The following is an 18115-nucleotide window of genomic DNA, read 5'->3' as shown; positions in this document are numbered from 1 at the left end:
GCCCCGCCGGAAGCCCCGCCCTCATCCCGCTATCTGACATCTGATTGGGCAGCGGCGCTGTCAATCAACCCCAAGACCTTTCGCCAGGCCGAGCCATGCCCCCACGCGCGCGCGCTGAAGGGGCGGGGCCAGCGTGAGGGCGCGTCTTAAAGGAGCCGCGTCGTTATTTCGTGAGGGGAGTGAGGTTCGGCTGGCGGGCAGAGAAACGAATAAATAGATAAATAAACCTTCTGCGCTCCTGGCCAAGAAACGGGAGCTCGTGTGGAGTCCACAAGGAATTTACATCGAATTCACATGGAATTCAAGTGACAATCGCACCCTCTGGGGCCTTTGGTAAAAGCCGGGGTAAGTCACAAGTAACTCCTATGTAACTCATACTTAATTCCCATGACAAACCAAGCATTGAGCCCCTTGGTAAACAAAAAAAAAAATAATTCCCATATATCTCACATGTTAACAACAGAGTTAACTCACAAGGCAGAAAAACCTTTGTGCCCATGGCAGAAAAAAAAGGATTCTCATTAATTTTCCAAGCAGCTCCCACGTAACTCATGTGTAACTCGCAATTAACTCACGTGTAAATCCCAAGTAATTCCCATGTAACTCGTGTACCTCACACAGAACTCCCATAACACGCCATGCATTTGAGCCCCTCAAGAAAAAAAAAAAAAACAAACTACCTCAAGTCATGCCAGGGAAGGTTTTGGTTGGATATTGGGAAAATTCTTAAATTCTTTCCTGGAAAAGTTTGTCCCCATTCCCAGAGGGATTAAACACCCTGTGGATGTGGCACTTGGGGACATGGGCAGTGCTGGGAATGTGACCGAATAAGTTTTCCCTAAAATATGAGGAATTGGGATATTTACTGTTATTAGATACTTCACTAGTGGTTAGATATTTATTTACTGATAAATATTTATTTGTTGGTAGATGTTTATTAGTAGATGTTTCTATGGATAGTTGTTTGCTCTTTTTAGACACTGAAACACGGGGTTGGAAATTTAACTCAAGGTGAAAACCAATTTTGGATTTTTTGTTTAGTCTTTTAACTTGGGTGCTCACAAAAAGGTCTACGGAGAGAAAAAAAGGAAATGTAAAGTTACTTAGAAAGGAATGCAACTATTTCTAACTATTCCTAAATTAAAGAGAGATAAGGAAAGGCCCCAATCAACGTGAAGCTGAAGCAAACAGAAAAACTAAATCTAGGTTATAAACACCACATTGCAACTAGGTAACTAAAAATCTGCAGACTCATAACATTTAAAATTTAAAAAATTGATAAAATTGATAAAACAGTTTAATGCACATGCATATACCTTTTATGCATATGCAACAAATTAGGGGATAAAGTAAACTTAAGATTTTTAAAGCTGCACACGTCCTTGAGGAGCATATGTCCACTAAAATAAATCATACCATCTTTACAACTTTTACAAGTTGTAGAGAGTTTTTTTTTCCACAAATCAGATACTTATCTGTTATCAAATACCAATTATTAGTGGATATTTAGAATAGAGACTCGACAGGGTAAAGGCCTGGTTTAGCCTTAAAGGGGAGAAATGATGCCTCAGGTTTTAGCTTTTATATTTTCAGTTTCTGTGCTGCTTTGGTGTGTGGGTCTGAGCTTCACATTATGGGATGGGGAGCTCTGTGCACAGAGCAGGGAGACAAAACAATTCCTGCTCCAGCTGGGCACCAAGGACAAACGATCCAAAGCTCAGGCCCAGGAGCACAAACAGCGTGGGCTGAAGCTCAGCTGGATCCAGGTGTGGGGTTTTGTTGTGTCAGATCCCAGGTGTGACTCCTGCAGCCCATGGAATGTCCCTGTGGGATTGGCACAGCAGCCCTGCCCCAGGCACAATCCAACTTCTGGGGCCAGGTTTGGCTTTGGTCCCACCTGGATCCTTCTCCAGAGGGTGCTGGGAAGCTCCGTAGGGAACACCAGGTCCCTCTGGGCAGCTCCACGTCCAGGACAAGGGACAGGACGAGAGGGGACAGCCCCAGGCTGTGCCAGGGGAGGTTCAGGGTGGCTGCTGGGGACAATTCCTCCATGGAAAGGCTTTCCAAGCATGGGAATGGGCTGCCCAAGGCAGGGTGGAATTGCCCTTCCTGGAGGGATTTCAAAGCCCTGTGCATGTGGCACCTGGGGACGTGGGGTGAGGCCTCAGCTTTGGCTTTTGTATTTTCACATTCTGAGCTGCTTTGGTGTGTGGGTCTGAGCTTCACATTATGGGATGGCGAGCTCTCTGCTCAGAGCAGGGAGACAAAACAATTCCTGCTCCAGCTGGGCACCGAGGACAAATGATCCAAAGCTCAGGCCCAGGAGCACAAACAGCGTGGGCTGGAGAGAGAAAAACAAGCAGGATGGGAGTGCCTGGGCTAAAGCTGGAATGGGACAATGAACTGCAAGGTGCAAATGGAGCAGAGCTGATCCCAGTGAGAGCCCCCGGGAGCGCTCGTGCATTTTGGGACCATTTTGGTTCCTCTTGGCTGCAGCCCTGGCTGGGCTCTGGTGCTGCCCAAGGTGGATCCATGCAGGAGATCCTTTAATAAATCCCTGCTTTATTTTTCAACTCCATCCAGCTGTGGGAAATGAATTTGTAGAGAATTTTCCAAGTTTAATGGAGGGTTTATGCAGTATACATTTGTATCTAAATTTCGAGATGAGAAACGTTGATTTAGAAATGTTACGGAATAGGATAGAAATTGTTGAGAGACAAATAGAATTAGAAATAAATTTTCAAGGATGGTTTTGTAAATAAGATTAGATATTTTGGAGAAATGTCATTACGAAAGATGTAGTGTAGTAGGATTTCTGAGGGGTAATTTTAAATGATTGGTTTTAAGGTATTAAACCAATAACAAAACCAAAATGAATACTTTATAAACATTTCTTAACCTATCAACTTTTACCTCGCCAATACTATGGTATGGTCAAAATTGTATAATATATTTACATATTATTATATTATATTTATGTATATTTACCCCACTATGGTGTGGTAAAAGTTGTATACTATATTTATATTATATTATATTATATTATATTATATTATATTATATTATATTATATTATATTATATTATATCTGTATCATATATTATAGATTATTTTAATGTATACAGTTATATATTACATGCAATATTATATATTGCATTGTATGACATAATATCACATGATACCATTTTAATAATCCCTGGGGGCAACTTTTTATCTCATATTTGCTTCTCTGGATCTGCTCAGGATTCTCCTGGAGTTCAGATTTCCCTCTTGTCTCCTGGTTGAACTTGTGCCACCCTGGACCTGGCTGGGGTGAGGTTGTGCTGTCACCTCTGGTGACATCCCCTTAATCCTCTGCTGAAGAGCTTTCAATAAAAATTCTTATTTTATTATTTTAATTACTCTCTCCACTGAGGTGACTCTGTCCTTCCTCACATTTTACTACACCCCCAAAAGCATGGAGGGGACAGAACCACCGAAAACCCCCAATTTTGGAGCCCCAACCTCATTTTAGCATCTCCCAGCACCCAGGAGCCTTCAGGCTTTTCTGTGGGTGGGCAGCACAAGCAGGACATTTATCCCCAGGATTTATGAAGAGGGAAAAACAACCCTTTTTTTTTGGTGAGAAATAATATATTATCTATTATTTTAAGATACCTTTATACGTAATATATCCTATATAACATATAACATAAAATACTATATATTTTATATATTAAACACATATATATATAAACATATATCTAAAAGCTGTTGCTGCCACGCTCCCAACTCTGGGTTTTCCACCTCCAACTTGAGGTTTTGTAATCTCAGCCACCTGCAGGCAGAGGAATTGTTCCAAAACAAATCCCTAAACAAATCTCACAAACAAGTTTTTCCTGCAGTTTTTCTTCCTCTTTAACACATTGTTTCCTTCAAGGGCTTGTAGAGGTCAAGGAGAACATCACAGCTTTAATTCCAAGGGGAATATTTGGGTTTATTTATAAGTTTTTCCAGTGATTTACCACAGGCTTATATTCAAGATTCCCAGCCTATCATAATTCACAGCTCTTGACAGCAGAGCCAAGTGGAATTTGATAATTGCTGACTTTAAAGATAAACTTTAAAAAGGAAAGATAAACTTTAAACTTCAAAGATAAACTTTAAAAAGGAAAGATAAACTTTAAAAAGGAAAGGGTTTCCCCACTTGACTGGAATTAATTATAGAAGGGGAAAAGGAAACAAACCTCACGTGATGGACATTTATTTATTCCTAAAAAGTGAGGGTGGAAAATCTTCCCTCTTCCTTCTCACCCTCATAGAACGAAAAAAGGTCTGAATTCACTTTGTTTCAGGAGAAACCCTCTGGGAATGTTATTTGCAGGGAAAAGGGGATGTGTCCAAGCCTCCAGCTGCAATTTTCACAACCTCGTGTTTTGTCACTGCTCTTCCTTCCTTGAACAATTTAATTGGATTAAATAAAGGTTTGGGACCAAAGTCTGCTCATTCTCTCCTGGGAAAAGGCTGGCTCTCAAAAGCAGCCTCACATCTGAGAACTGGAAGTCCCCAGACCAGAAGTTGAGACCTAGAGCAACCCCGTGGCCAAAATCCCCCGGGGTGGTTTCACAGCTGCTTTCCCCTCACACGGAAAAGGAGCTGAAGTTCCAGAAAATGCCACCGGAGATCCCCTGAGCCCAGCACAGCCCACCCTGCTCCTCTGCCTCCTGCTGGATTCCTCAGCTGTAAGGTCACGCTTCTGACACTCCAGCAGGGAGAGATTTCCCCTGGAAAGCTCTGGAAAGGCTGGAATCTCTCCAGCCCGAGGCCATAAATGCAGCAGTGGCTCCTTCCCACAGCCTGGGTGTTCTGTTGGGCAGCAAAGACACCTCGTTTTTACCAGTTCTGCCAAATTCCAGCCAAAAGAGGAAAATTTCAGTTGTGAAACTGTAGCAAGTGTCACATGTGGTGTATTTTAGCTTTTATGAGAGCATGACGTCGACTGCAATGCTTAGCACTGGATCTCCTCCTTCTCCTTCTCCTTCTCCTTCTCCTTCTCCTTCTCCTTCTCCTTCTCCTTCTCCTTCTCCTCCTTCTCCTCCTCCTCCTCCTCCTCCTCCTCCTCCTCCTTCTCCTCCTCCTCCTCCTCCTCCTCCTCCTCTCATTAAAAAAAAAAATTAATTCATAATTCCCATAACACAAAATGTTACCACTGGAATTTTTTCCTTTCTCCATCCCTCTTCATTTCCAAGGCAATATTTTGACTTTTCCAGGTGCCTCCAAGAGCAATGTGCAGCGCTGCTCTGGGACAGAATCCAGGCCCAGCAACTGCTTTTTGCTGGATTAATAGTAGTTAATTAAAATGGAAGTAATTAACCTGATGGGAAACCATCCCAGGCTGCCAAGCTGAGCTTTACAAACTGTTTTTTGGGATCATTTTCCCTGAGGACATGGAATTGTCAGGGGTGAACCACAAATACTTCTGAGAGGATGAACTCACATCCTGAGCACGTTTTATGCACTCTGGGCAGGAACTTGTGAGAGCTGATAAGAAATTAAGTAAGGCCTGCTTAAATCCTCACAGGAAAACAAAAGCTGATTAATTACTGGAGTTTGGATCATTCTGCTCCTTGAGGCACAGTTCTGGTTTCTGTTTCTGGAAAATGAATGCAAAGGAATATTTTTGCCCTGGAAGGAGATGGATCCTCATCTCTGGTGCCTTGAAACAAGGCATTTGTCTCCCTTTGGACACTGGACTAATCTCTAGTCCTGACTTAAAATCCAGCTTTTTTAACCCAGAAATCTCCAGTTCAAGAATCACATCGAAAACCACAACCTTTCCATGAGCAACATCCATGGAGAAACCTGGAATTCCTCAACCACTTCCACTTGTGGTGCTGCATCCCCCCAGCTTCCCCTTCCTTGGAGCTGCTGGGGGGCCTCAGGAATTCCCACCTGGATGGTGAAGTGTCCCTTGACCAAACCAGCTGGGCAGGGGACATCCCTTGACCACACCAGGAACTTGTGCATGGAAAAGGTGGGAGAATTGTCCACATCAAGAGCCCCAGCTGCCTGAGCAAGGTGAAGAACAAGATATAATCCCTTATTTCCTGAAGGCTTTGGAATATCACAGCCTGGAATCATCCCAAGTGGAAAAGTGCCATTGTTAGCAGAGCTCTGAAATAACCCCCTCCAGTAGTTCCCAGCTTGGGTGGTGACCGGCGTGGAAACTTCCTGATTACTTATGGGAAATCATGGAATCATAGAATGACTTGGAAAGGATCTTAAGGATCATCCAGTGCCACGCCATCCATGGTCACCTCCCACTGTCCCAGGCTGCTCCAGCCCCAGTGTCCAGCCTGGTCTTGGACATTCCAGGGATGCAGGGGCAGCCCCAGCTGCTCTGGCAATTCCCAATTCCCAATCTCCCATCCATCGCTGCCCTCTGGCAGTGGGAGCCATTCCCTGTGTCCTGTCCCTGCAGGCCTTGTCCCCAGTCCCTCTGCAGCTCTCCTGGAGCCCCTTTAGGGCCTGGAATGTGCTGGAAGCTCTCCCTGGATCCTTCTCCAAGTGAGCACCTGGAGAACAAGGACACAGGGAATGGCTTCCACTGCCAGAGGGCAGGGATGGATGGGATCTTGGGAATTGGGAATTCCTGGCTGGGCTGGACATTGCTCTGGAATTGCCAGAGCAGCTGGGGCTGCCCCTGCATCCCTGGAATGTCCAAGGCCAGGCTGGACACTGGGGCTGGAGCAGCCTGGGACAGGGGGAGGTGTCCCTGCCATGGCAGGGGTGGAAAAAGATGATTTTAAGATCCCTTCCCACCCAAACTTTTCCATAATTGTATAAAATTTACATTAAAACCTGGTTTTGCCAATACCACTGATGGTGGCAGTGACGAGACAGTGGTGATAACCCAGCCCAAAAATTGCTTCTCAGGCCTTCAAAGCACTTGAAAAGAGACAACCCCTAAAGCATGAGCTTGGATGTGGGGTGCTGAATTCCTTTGGAAATCCAGATGCTGTGTCCAGCCCTTGGTGTTCTCCCTGCCCCAAGGGAGGGATGCTTTAGGATCACATCCTTGTCCTCGTGCTGGGTGGGAAGGATCCTTTGATGCTGTGCCTCAGGGAGTGCACAAAGGGCTCCCTGAGACAGGGACATGGCAAGGCTTGGTGGGATGATCCTACAAATCAGCCTCTCAGGGAAAATTCCCTGTCTGACCACCCCGGAGCTGCTCTGGAACTCACAATTCCTGAGCTGGGAATTCCTTCCCACTCACAGGGTCAGACCACTCACTCCAGGTTTCCCATGGCAGCGCCTCAGATGGCTCAATCCTTAAAACAATTTAATCTCAGTGCAATAATTAAATAATAAAACAGCAGCTCGAGCTGGTGCCTCTCAGGAGGCAAAGAACACCCTGGGTTTGCACACCCTCACAGTCCAAGCATGGAAAATTCTGGATTCCTCAGCTCCTGCCATGGCTCCGAGTGTCCGGTCACTTGGCTGGACCACAGGTCCCTGTCCCTTTGCTGGTCAGTGCCAACTCACATCCTCTTGTCACCCCCCAGAGCCTGACCAGCCGCTTGCACTGAGTGCATTCCTCAACAGCCAGTCATTCCCTAGCTCTGGTTTTTCATGGAAAGGCTCGAGGATTTTCATGGGAAGGTATTGTGAAAATGTGCCCTTCCCAGGAATCACAACCCTCCAGTCTGACCAGTGTGAACTCTCACCCAGGTTTGCTTATCCTCTGGAAGATTGGCAGCTGCAGAGCTCATTTGCATCAGCAGCACCAAAACCCTCACCTGGAAATTTCAGACACAACTGGATTTTTTACATCTTTTGAAGGAATTCTTGAGAAGAAAGGCAAAGTCTTCCTAGAGTGAGTTTTCTTTACCACAAGCTGAGATGATCACGCTCAGCACTTGCACAAACTGCTGTGAACGCTGCCCTGCTGACTGTTTTTTATAACTTTCACCCCTTAATGTTGAAGTTTTGTTTTGTTTTGTTTTGTTTTGTTTTGTTTTGTTTTGTTTTGTTAAGGGTCGGGATTAAATGTGTGAGATGGTATTTCTTGTTTGGACTTAGATGTTTATTAGTTCTTATTTATATTATAGCTTTACAAATTGTGAGTTTTATAGTATTTCACACTAATAAACTTGAGTTGTATATCTTTCTTTAGAAGTTTTTTTAAGGATGAACTGTTTAATTAAGAAATGATACTTAATTTGTTTTTACTTTTAACTTAATGACTAACTACCTGTGCCCTGCAGTGTGGACTTTTTTATCCAATTACACAAAACCACCCAAAGCCATGGAGAAGGAGGTGAAGAAGAAGGAGCAGCCTCTGCCCCAAAACCTCCATCTTGCTTTCTATCTATTCCTGTATTCTAAACCCTTAAACTCTGAGTTTCCCACCCTGTGATATCACACACTTCTGTTCAAACTCCACCCCCACAATCCCAGTTCTGCCATTCCATTTTGGAAGCTTCTCCACGGCCTCAGGTCAGTGCAGTGTTCTCTTGGGGGTCAGTGCCTGGCAGCACAGAGAGTCTCAAATTCCCAGCAGCCAGGCTTCCAGCAGAATTCCTGCAGCGTTTTCATGTGGAATGTTCCTAAGCACCACCCTCGGGCATCTCCTCCTGGTTCTCCAGGCTCACGCTGCTCTCTCTACACATTTGGAGGGTCCAGAGGTTTGTCCCGGGTGCAGCCTCTCTTCTGCTTCAGGGAGGTTAATTGAGGTTAATTCTCTTTCCTTGATGGCAAAGGGAGAATTTATTCCCCTGACATGAAGATTTGGCGATTGGCCATGAAATGTTATCCAAGTTACCCTTTGTTTTTCCTTTTCTACACATGTGGGGCTATTTGCTGATGCTCACTGACAAAACAAAAAAAAACCCCACGTGAGAATAAACAAAGAGGCCACGAGCAAGGAGCTGAGTTGGGGAGGATTTGCTGTGAGTAGAATCTGTGGGATCTGAGCTCTACAAATGCTGTGGGGTGGAGACTGCCCGCAGGAGCTCTGCAGAACTCCCAGGGCTGGATCGCAGCTTGTTTTCAATTTTTGAGGTTTGTGCGGGCACCGGCGCGTTCCAGCTCCAGCACTGGAATTCATGGAATCCCCCCAGACCCATGGCCAGGCACAGGAGGGAGGAGCCGCATCTCCCCAGGACACCGCGATTCCCTCGCATAGCACATTTCCCTGGGCAGGGAGCGCTGCCTCATCTCCTGCCGGGATTACATCCCTTCCCAAGCTGTTGCATCCCAAGAGAACCACGACCCTCCTGCGTATTGCAGTGGCCCCGTATCACATCCCCCCAGGCGCTGCTTTCTCCAGGGGTGTCCCATCCCCTCTCCCCCACCCGATACTGCACTCCCCGGGCCACGAACCCAAATATTTCATCCTTTTCCTCCCAGGGCAGCTCACACGCTGGATACTGACTGCATCCCTCTATTTCATTCCTTTCCGGGTATTGCGTCCCGGGGCACCGAATTCCCCTCGGGTACCGAATCCCCGCCAGGCACTGCCACCCCCATCGCCCCTCCCGGACACCGCATCCCCTCCCTGCCCCTGGCTGCCATTCCGGCAGGGCGGTGCGTCCCACCCGGTGGCCCCGGTTCGAAAGCGAAAGCGAAACCACTCGGGCCACACCGGGACGGCGACAGCGGCAGGGAAGCGCCACGGAGCTCCCGCTGGAGCCCGGAGCTGCCCCCGGGCCCGTCCCATGGCACCGCCGCTGCTGCAGCTGCTCTGCGGGACCGCCGCTCTCCTGCTGCTCCGCGCCGCCGCCGACACCGGTAAGCGGGGCTGCCCCGGGCTCCCCGCCTCGCCGCCGGCTTGTCCGAGCCCAGCCCGGGGCGCCCACACGCTCCCCGGGATCTCTGCACCTTGCCCGGGGTGCCCGCACCCTCCCCGGGATCTCTGCACCTTGCCCGGGGTGCCCGCACCCTTTCCGGGGTCCCTACGCCTTCCCCGAGGTGCTGGCTCCGCTTCCCGGGATGCCCGCGGTACTCGCCGGGATCCCCGCCCCGCTCCCTGGCCAGCCTGCCCGACTTCCGGAGGGAATCGCGCCGCTCCCGGGCGTTTCCAAGCTCCCACTGAGGTGCCCACACTCTCCCTGGGGTGCCCGTGCCATCCCTAAGGTGCTTTCTCCGGTCTCGAACGTGCTCGCTCCGCTTCCCGCGCTAATCCCCAAACTGCCCGCGCCGCTCCCTGGTGTGGAAAGCACCAATCACTTGGGTTTTTTTAAATCTTAAAAGTTTATTAGTAATAAAATAGTTATAAAAATAGTAATAAAATTAGAGTAATAAAAATGTGGACAATGAGGATTAGGACACTAGGAGACAATAAACAGCAAAGAATTTCAGATGTCCAGATGTTTTGGGCACTGAGCTGCCAAAAACATGCCTTGTGAACAAAGGAATAACCCTTAAAAGCAACAGCCTGTTGCATATTCATCTATCTCATACATGATGCATAAATTCCTTGCAAATTAAGGATTTTTCTGGTTTTTCTCAATTTCTTCCCCTTAATCCTGTGGTTCCATAAAGACGGAGAGAAGGTGGAAGGATGTTTGTCCTTTCTGATAAGGAGGCCGTAACTTTTTGTGTGCCCTGTCGCTGTTATCTCTGTGCAGAGAGTTCCTTGATTATCTCATCCCTTTTCTTGAGCTAGTAAAAAATAATAAAACATCGCAGTTTCAATTTTAACATTATGTTTTAACCTAAAACTGTATTTAACACACTGCTTAAAAAGAATTAATACAGTATTACAAAATAACCCTCCATAACACATAGAGTATTGAATTTAGTATTTGCGAAGAGCCAATCATAAAATACGCGTTTTTCACACTGGGATGCCCGCTCTGCTTCCTGGGGAGTCTGCTCTGCTTCCTGGAGGACTCATGCTACTCCCCGGAGTAGTTGAGCCCCAACTTGGGGCGCCCATACAATCCCTGGGGTGCCCGTGCCATCCCTGAGGTGTTTGCTCCCGTCCCTAAGGTGCTTTCTCTGCTTCCTTGGATGCCTGTGAGGTGCCCGGGCTGCTCCCTGGGGTGCCCATGCCATCCCTGGGGTGCCCATGCTGCTCCCTGGGGTGCCCATGCTGCTCCCTGGGGTGTCTATTCTGCTTCCCTGGGTTCCCAGGCAGCTCCCAGGGGTACTGAAGCTCCCACTCAAGGTGTCCTTGCTGCTCCCTGGGGTGCCCACGCTTGCTCCTTGCATTCCCAAACCTCTCCCCTGGGTGCCTCATGACCCCCACCCCCCCCCAGAGTGCCCAGGCTGCAGCCCTGTGTTCCCTGGGTACTCACCTCGCTCCTGGCATTCCCACACCACCCACTCACAGTGTCCAGGGAGGGCTGGGGGTGATGTTCAGGATCTGTGTGATGGAGCCACGGGAGCTGCGTCACTGTGGGATTTCGGGCTGGGTGCGCTCTGTGGGTTTTCCATGGCACTGGGAGTTTTCCATGGCTGCTGAGCCTCGAAGGTCACATCATTTGTCTTGCTTCTGCAAAAGTCCAAAATCCTGGAATCACTGGATCATGACGGCTGAAAGACACCTTCAAGGTCACTGAGTCTAACAATCACTGCCCAGGCCACCACTGACCATGTCCCCAAGTGCCACATCCACGGGGCTTTAAATCCCTCCAGGGATGGGGACTCCACCCGTGCCCTGGGCAGCCCATTCCAATGCTGCACAGCCCTTTCCAGGAAGGATTTTTTTCCCAAAAATCCCCCCAGACCCTCCCCTGGCCCAGCCCGAGGCCGTTCCCTCTCCTCCTGTCCCTGTTCCCTGGAGCACAGCCCGACCCCCCCGGCTGTCCCCTCCTGTCAGGGACTTGTGCAGAGCCACAAGGTCCCCCCTGAGCCTCCTTTGCTCCAGGCTCAGCCCCTTCCCAGCTCCCTCAGCTTTTCCTGGTTCTCCAGACCCTTCCCCAGCTCTGTTGCTCTTGGAGCTTTGGGAAAAATCTCATCACAGCTCAGGCCTTGGAACCACGCTTTGGTTCATCCTCCCTGGGAGCTGCGGGAAGCGGCAAGACCATTAGGAAATATTTCATTTGCTGATAATTTGGCAGCTGCGAAGGATTCTGTGAAATAAGGATGGAAGGAAATGCAAAGCTTTGGGACAGCTTCAGTGCTCGCTCTTCTCCAAGCTCCTGTGTGCTCCTGAAGCCCTGGAAATTGAATTTATCCCTATTTGTAACAGAATAACGTGAAAGTCTTGGGTGACAAAAATAAGCCAGAAGAGCCCCATGTGCTGGGAAGACACCTAAAAATAGCTCTCCCAAAGTCATTCCTCACTGACCACTGAGCCCAGACATCCAGACAACATTCCAGGCAGCAGTGCTGCCACCAGGATCCTTGTCTGGGGCAAAAACCGTGGGTTTAGGGGGTCTTAGAGAAAATGAATGATATTTATTTCTTTTAGTTCATGTGATGGATAATTCAGGATGTGCTGCTGCATCCCATGATGTTCCCACTGGGCATCCTGTCCTCTCCTGCTCAACTGGAAATATTTTTGAGTTAAAACGTGAAAGTTTTATTTATTTACATGATTTTGGCATTTCTCATGGATTTTTCTTGCATCCAGATTTGTAAAATTCCTCTTTTCTCCTCTTTTTATTTTTGGCTCATGGCTTTTAAATTTTGAGCAGAAAAAAAACCACCTCTCTGGGCCCTTTCCTGATAATTTTTTAAGGAGAACAGCCAAGTTTTTCCCGGTGTGGATTTTCCAGCTGTGGTTGTTTATCCTCGGGAAGCTGTTTTTGGACGTGGGATGACATCACATGGCAGCATCTCCATGCCTGGGATCATCCTGGCTGCGTTTCCTGTGCTGCTTCCCAACGTGCCGGAATGAGCTCATCCTCCCCAGCTGGCATCGTTGGAGGTCGCTGGTGGAGAAAGACCAGAAAAAGTGAAGTAAAAAAATCCACGGAAATGCAAAATCCATGGATATCGGGCACGTTTCACCCTGGATACTTTATCCCAGCAGGATCCAGGTGGAAATAAGGCAGCTGGAGGTGTTTTCCTGGGATGGTCGGCTCCCGGCACCGCAGCTCCTGTGGGAGGTTGGCCAAGGATGGGATGAGTCTTTGAGCACCTGGGATGATCCATCCATGGGAAATTCCAACTCACTGCTGAGGAATTAAAGCCTAAATCCTGCATCTCCAGCTGATTCCTCCCCTTTTCCCCCTTGGGATGTGTTTGGTCTCATCAAACAAGCTGAATTCCATGGATGGTGATCCTGGAGGGCGGCGCTGCTGGGATCTTGTTTGAACAACTTGGGCATTTTTTGGAAGAGAAGATTCCAACCAACTGGGGGAAAAAAAACCAAAAAACCTCTTTGGAGGGATAAGGAGAGCAGGTTTAAAAGCTGGAAGGCATAAACAGAGCTTGCAGATCCCTGTTTTTCCTGGATATTTTTGGTGTTTCCGGCTGGATTTCTTGCTGTGCTCCCTTTGGAGGCGCAGCTGGAATTGGCACTGGGAGGGTTTCTCATGGACAAAACGCGCTCGGCCAGGTCTGGTGAGTTGTGATGACGCTGTTGAGCCAGGGACGGGCGAAACGACTCGCACGGTTTCAGAAGGCAAAATGAGCCTTTATTCAAAAGCACTTCTCTCTTTTATAGAGAACATCGTGAACATTCATTCCATTGGTCTTAGAGTAAGAACATTTCACCTGATTGGCGCACTGGACTTGGGTGATGTGTTCTACCACACTTAGGTCAGTGTGGCAGAACACATCTATAAACAATACGAATGGAAAGCAAGATAATAGACTCTTTACATTCCTCTGGGACTTTTTGCCTTTTTTCCCAGGCTTAGCCTGGCAGAAATCTTTCTCTTTTTCCCTCTGACTGAACTGAGAATATCCACATGGTGACACTTGTGAAACATCCTCCAGGCAGGGGGGATTTCTTCAAATCCTGGTTCCAAGAGTTGCTGATTCCAGGAATTTCACCCACATCTTGAAAGAAGACCAACAGCTGCTGTGCTCAGCACATGCGTGTCCCCAAGTCACTCATGTCCTCCGGCCACACGGGCCAGGATCACACCCGGATCCACCTGGGCACTGAAATGGAGCAGATTCCCCCTGGGATGTTCTGGGGATACACCCCAAATTGGGGCAGGAGTTTTTGAGGATGGAGATTTTTATCTCTGGATGTTTTGGGTGCTGTGGGAGCATGTTGTGTTCCTGTCCCCACTGCTGCTGTGCCACTGTCCCCTTCCCATCCTACTCCCATCCCCATGGTCTCTAATTCCCCATTTTGCTCCCATTCCCACTATTTCCATTCCCATCCTGCTCCCATCCCTGCTGCCATCACACTCCTGTCCCTGGTGCCTGCTGTTCTTGTCACTGGCATGTTCCCATCCCTGTATGCTTCTGTCCTCACTGCCATGCCATTCCCATTCCCATTCCCATTCCCATTCCCACTGTTCTTCCATCTCTATTCCATAACAATCCCAGCCCAGCTGTGTGTTGCTCCATCCCAGCTGGACATTGCTCCATCCATGGCAGGCATCAATTCATCCATCCAGCCCGGCCATGCCTCATTCCATCCTATCCATGCTTCCCATCCCAGATATCCATTGCTCCATCCTATTCCTACTTCCCATCCCAGTTATCATCATTCCATCCTATTCCTACTTGCCATTGCTCCATCCTACTCATACGTCACATCCCAACCCTACATGGATCCATCCCATCTGTGCATCCCATCCCGGATATCCATCACTCCCTCCTGGTCATCCATCCCATCCCAGATATCCATCATTCCCTCCTGCTCATCCATCCCATCCCAGATATCCATCAGCCCCTCCTGCTCATCCATCCCATCCCAGATATCCATCAGCCCCTCCTGCTCATCCATCCCATCCCAGATATCCATCACTCCCTCCTGCTCATCCATCCCATCCCGGATATCCATCATTCCCTCCTGCTCATCCATCCCATCCCAGATATCCATCACTCCCTCATCCATCCCATCCTGGCCATCTGTGGCTCCATCCCAGCTGCATTTTGTGTTATTCCCATTGTACATCTCTCCATCTCTCCGTGCTGGCTCCCACTGGGATACGGGAGCTTCCAGCAGCCAGGATCACGGATAAGCCATTCCCACCCCACCACAGGGATCCAGGTGCTGGCAGAGTTTTGGAGCAGCCAGGAGATTCTGCCCCTTGCACCAGAAAAGATGGGAAATTTCATCACCCTGGTACAGAACTGAACTCATCCTGAGGCCAAAGGGGAAGCGGGAGCTCGTTTGGGGAAAAGCAAAGCCACAACTCAAAATCCATCATTGTCCCTCTGTCTGGGATACTTGGATTTCAACTGCCACCTTCCAGAGGGGAAAAACCCCTGGGAAGTGGCTGGAGAACTCAGCAGCAGCTGGAATTTTTTATGCCCAGCTGTGAAATGAGTGGAGAAGGACGGGGGCGGTGACCGCAGCTGGAATTCAGCAGCTGGAGGCAGCTGGGACTTCTGGCCTGGGACAGTCACTGCAAGGGGATGGAATTCCATAAAAACTCCTTGCTGGCTGGAGGAGCTGCTACAAGTGACCACAAACACGCCGGAAGTGTCTTCCCTTTCTCCAGCCTCTGGAGGAGCTGCTCCCAAAAATGCTGGGAATATTTCCCCTTTCTCCATTCCCTGTGTCAGGCACGGGGTCCCTTTATTTTTGCAGGATGGATGAATCCCTAGGCAGGATTTTATAGAATCATGGAAAGGTTTGGGTTGGAAGGGAATTTAGGGATGGCCTCATTCCCTGTCCTACCACGGGCAGGGACACCTTCCACTATCCCAGGCTGCTCCAAGCCCCGTCCAACCCGGCCCTTGGACGCTTCCAGGGATGAGGAGTGGGGAATTCCCCAGCGCAGCCAGAGGATGTCTGATCTCCCAGTTGTGATTCCATCTGCTTTTTTCCCATCCCGTTCCCATTCCAGCGCGCTGCAGCCGCCCCAAGGCCGTGGCCAACGCTCACATCGACGCCGGGAACCGCACGGAGCTGAATTCCCGCCTGCGCTACTCCTGCAACCCCGGATACAAACGCAAGGCCGGGACCTCCAGCCTCATCCAGTGCATCCTCTGGAACGGCTCCGAGCCCCGCTGGACTGACCCCACGCTCCAGTGCATCCGTAAGTGCTCAGTCTGGGAATCTGGGAGCTGGGACAGCTCCGGAACCGGAGGATGGGAAGAAATGCGAGTGCCACCCACGTTCTGTTTCTTCCAAGAGAATCAGAAATGGGGGGGGGGAGAATTACGGAGAGGAATTTAACCCGTGGAATTCCTAATGGATCATGGGTGATGTCCGTGGGGTGGGAAAACAAAAGTTTAGGGCCTCGCATCCTTCAGTGTTCCCAGACCTGCGGGAGGAATTTATTGTTGAGGATGGAACGCCAGGAACGCGGAATTCATAAACCACAGAGACACTTTGCATAAGCCAGAGGTGCCCAATCTGGGAAAACAGAATGAAAAGGCTGAAAATATGGATTAATTAGGATAATTAAAAAGCGACAAAATATTAATCAACAGAAGACAGAATGGTAATTAATAACTTGAAGCCAGTGAACATTAATTCCCTTTTTTTTTTTTGCTAAAATTGTTAAAATTTGACAACGAACATCCATTTTTTGGAATTTGTGGAATTTCCCCCAGACCTATATGTTGGATAAAATAATTTTGACTCTCTAACTTTCCAAACCACTTAGAGAGTTCATTTCCCAGCTGATGGTGTCTCCCTGTTTTGTTTTCCCAAAGGAGATCCGGCTCTTTCCTGGGAAACCCCCGGCCCGGAGAGCACGACCCAGAGAGGTGAGGAACAGGATTGGGATTGGGATTGGAGCTGCCACAGCCACGGCAAAGCCACACTCCCAGGGTGTGGAAACCACAACATTCCCTTGCTGGGATCAGATTCCCCCCATGGGGTGAAATCCCAGCATTCTGTAGCTGTTGGATGAGGGCATGGAAATAACGGCGCTGCCTCTTGATTTTGGGAATTTAAACGTTTCCCACTGTTTTCCCAGCAGGTACCACCGGTGCCAGCCCGAATTCCAGCCCTTCTCCAGCTTCCAGTGAATCACCTGTGCCACCAGCACCTGATGGGCTGCCACCAGACGGATCCAGGCCACCGGAGATGATTCCAACACTGGACACATCCACGCTGGGAGAGGGGACAACCCCGCTGCCCATCCCGCCCACGGATTATGCCGCAGGTTGGGCCGTTTCCCAAGGGAATACAAACCTCCCCTGGGGCTTGTTTCATCCACAAAGGCTCTTTTGCTTTTCCAATGGAATTCTTCCTTCTCTCCAACCTCCTTCTCAATGAGGTTCCTCCCAGCATCCACCCCTTTCCAACCTCTGCAGCTCAAAATTTCTTTTCTCTCCTCTTTTCCAGTTTCCATCCAGTCCGTGGCCTCTTCTGTTGGTAAGCTGGGAAAAAAAAAACCAAACTTATTTGGGAAACAGGGGCTTATTTTAATTTTTTTAAGCTTCAAATCCCTTTTGGGGGCTGTGGGAGCTGTATTCCATGGCCAATGGGAATGCCACTGAGTGGGGGGAGGATTTAGCACCCAGATTTCCTCCTGGAAAGAATAATTCCCAATTCCCTCCCTCCGGGGGTGGGGAGGGCACTTTGTGATGGTGCCCAGAGTGGTTTTGGCTCCTTATGGAGCTATTTTGGTGGAATTCATCAGCCGTGGGTTGGGAGATGCTCCTCACCCCGAGTGTCCATCCCTCAGGACTCCTGGTGCTGCTGGCCATTGGAATTGCGGCCGTCTGCTGCTGGAGGAGGAGGAAGTAAGTGCCAAACCCCTGGAATGAGTTTTCCAAAGCTTCCATGCTTTCCAAAGAAAAGCCTTGGAATGCCACTGATGCTCCTCTTCCCTCCACAGGCGCGCCAGGCAGGGCTACATGGTGACAGAGATGGACATTCCTATGGAGGCTCATCCTTCTGGGAATGAGGAGGTGGCACCTCCTGCCATTGTCCCCACGGGCTGAGCGCCCACCCTGGGGACACCGGGCGCACCCATCCCGAGGGATGCCGGAGGATGGAATTCTGGATGCTTCCCTGAGGAGTGGCCGAGCACACGGAGCAGCCAGGGATGCATGGCTGCTCCTCCCAGCCTGAACACGGATGATTCCCACGGAT

The 18115-nt window shown here is 49.1% G+C and overlaps 1 protein-coding gene and 1 long non-coding RNA gene across 2 annotated transcripts; both read left to right on the top strand.

Moving 5' to 3' along the window:
* The first annotated feature begins 9698 nt into the window (after nt 1–9698).
* On the top strand, nt 9699–16925 carry IL15RA (interleukin 15 receptor subunit alpha). Its single transcript, XM_053978330.1, has 3 exons — nt 9699–9771; nt 15912–16103; nt 16726–16925. Exons 1-3 carry the CDS (start codon nt 9699–9701, stop codon nt 16923–16925), a joined length of 465 nt encoding a protein of 154 aa, XP_053834305.1.
* Nucleotides 16926–16995: 70 nt separating this feature from the next.
* Nucleotides 16996–17843, top strand: LOC128808171 (uncharacterized). Its single transcript, XR_008437389.1, has 3 exons — nt 16996–17180; nt 17363–17392; nt 17706–17843. It is a non-coding gene; the product is annotated as an uncharacterized LOC128808171 (long non-coding RNA).
* Nucleotides 17844–18115: the final 272 nt, after the last annotated feature.

This window comes from Vidua macroura, chromosome 5 (assembly GCF_024509145.1).
Source record: "Vidua macroura isolate BioBank_ID:100142 chromosome 5, ASM2450914v1, whole genome shotgun sequence".
NCBI classification, from domain to species: domain Eukaryota; kingdom Metazoa; phylum Chordata; class Aves; order Passeriformes; family Viduidae; genus Vidua; species Vidua macroura.
This window is presented reverse-complemented; position numbering and strand designations above follow the sequence as displayed.

What these genes read in the sequence shown, in the direction of transcription:
- IL15RA (XM_053978330.1), top strand. Translation starts at nt 9,699, where the DNA reads ATGGCACCGCCGCTGCTGCAGCTGCTCTGCGGGACCGCCGCTCTCCTG. An exon ending in CCGCGCCGCCGCCGACACCG is followed by an intron (nt 9,772 to 15,911) that starts GTAAGCGGGGCT and finishes TTCCCATTCCAG; the next exon opens with CGCGCTGCAGCCGCCCCAAG. An exon ending in CCCCACGCTCCAGTGCATCC is followed by an intron (nt 16,104 to 16,725) that starts GTAAGTGCTCAG and finishes GTTTTCCCAAAG; the next exon opens with GAGATCCGGCTCTTTCCTGG.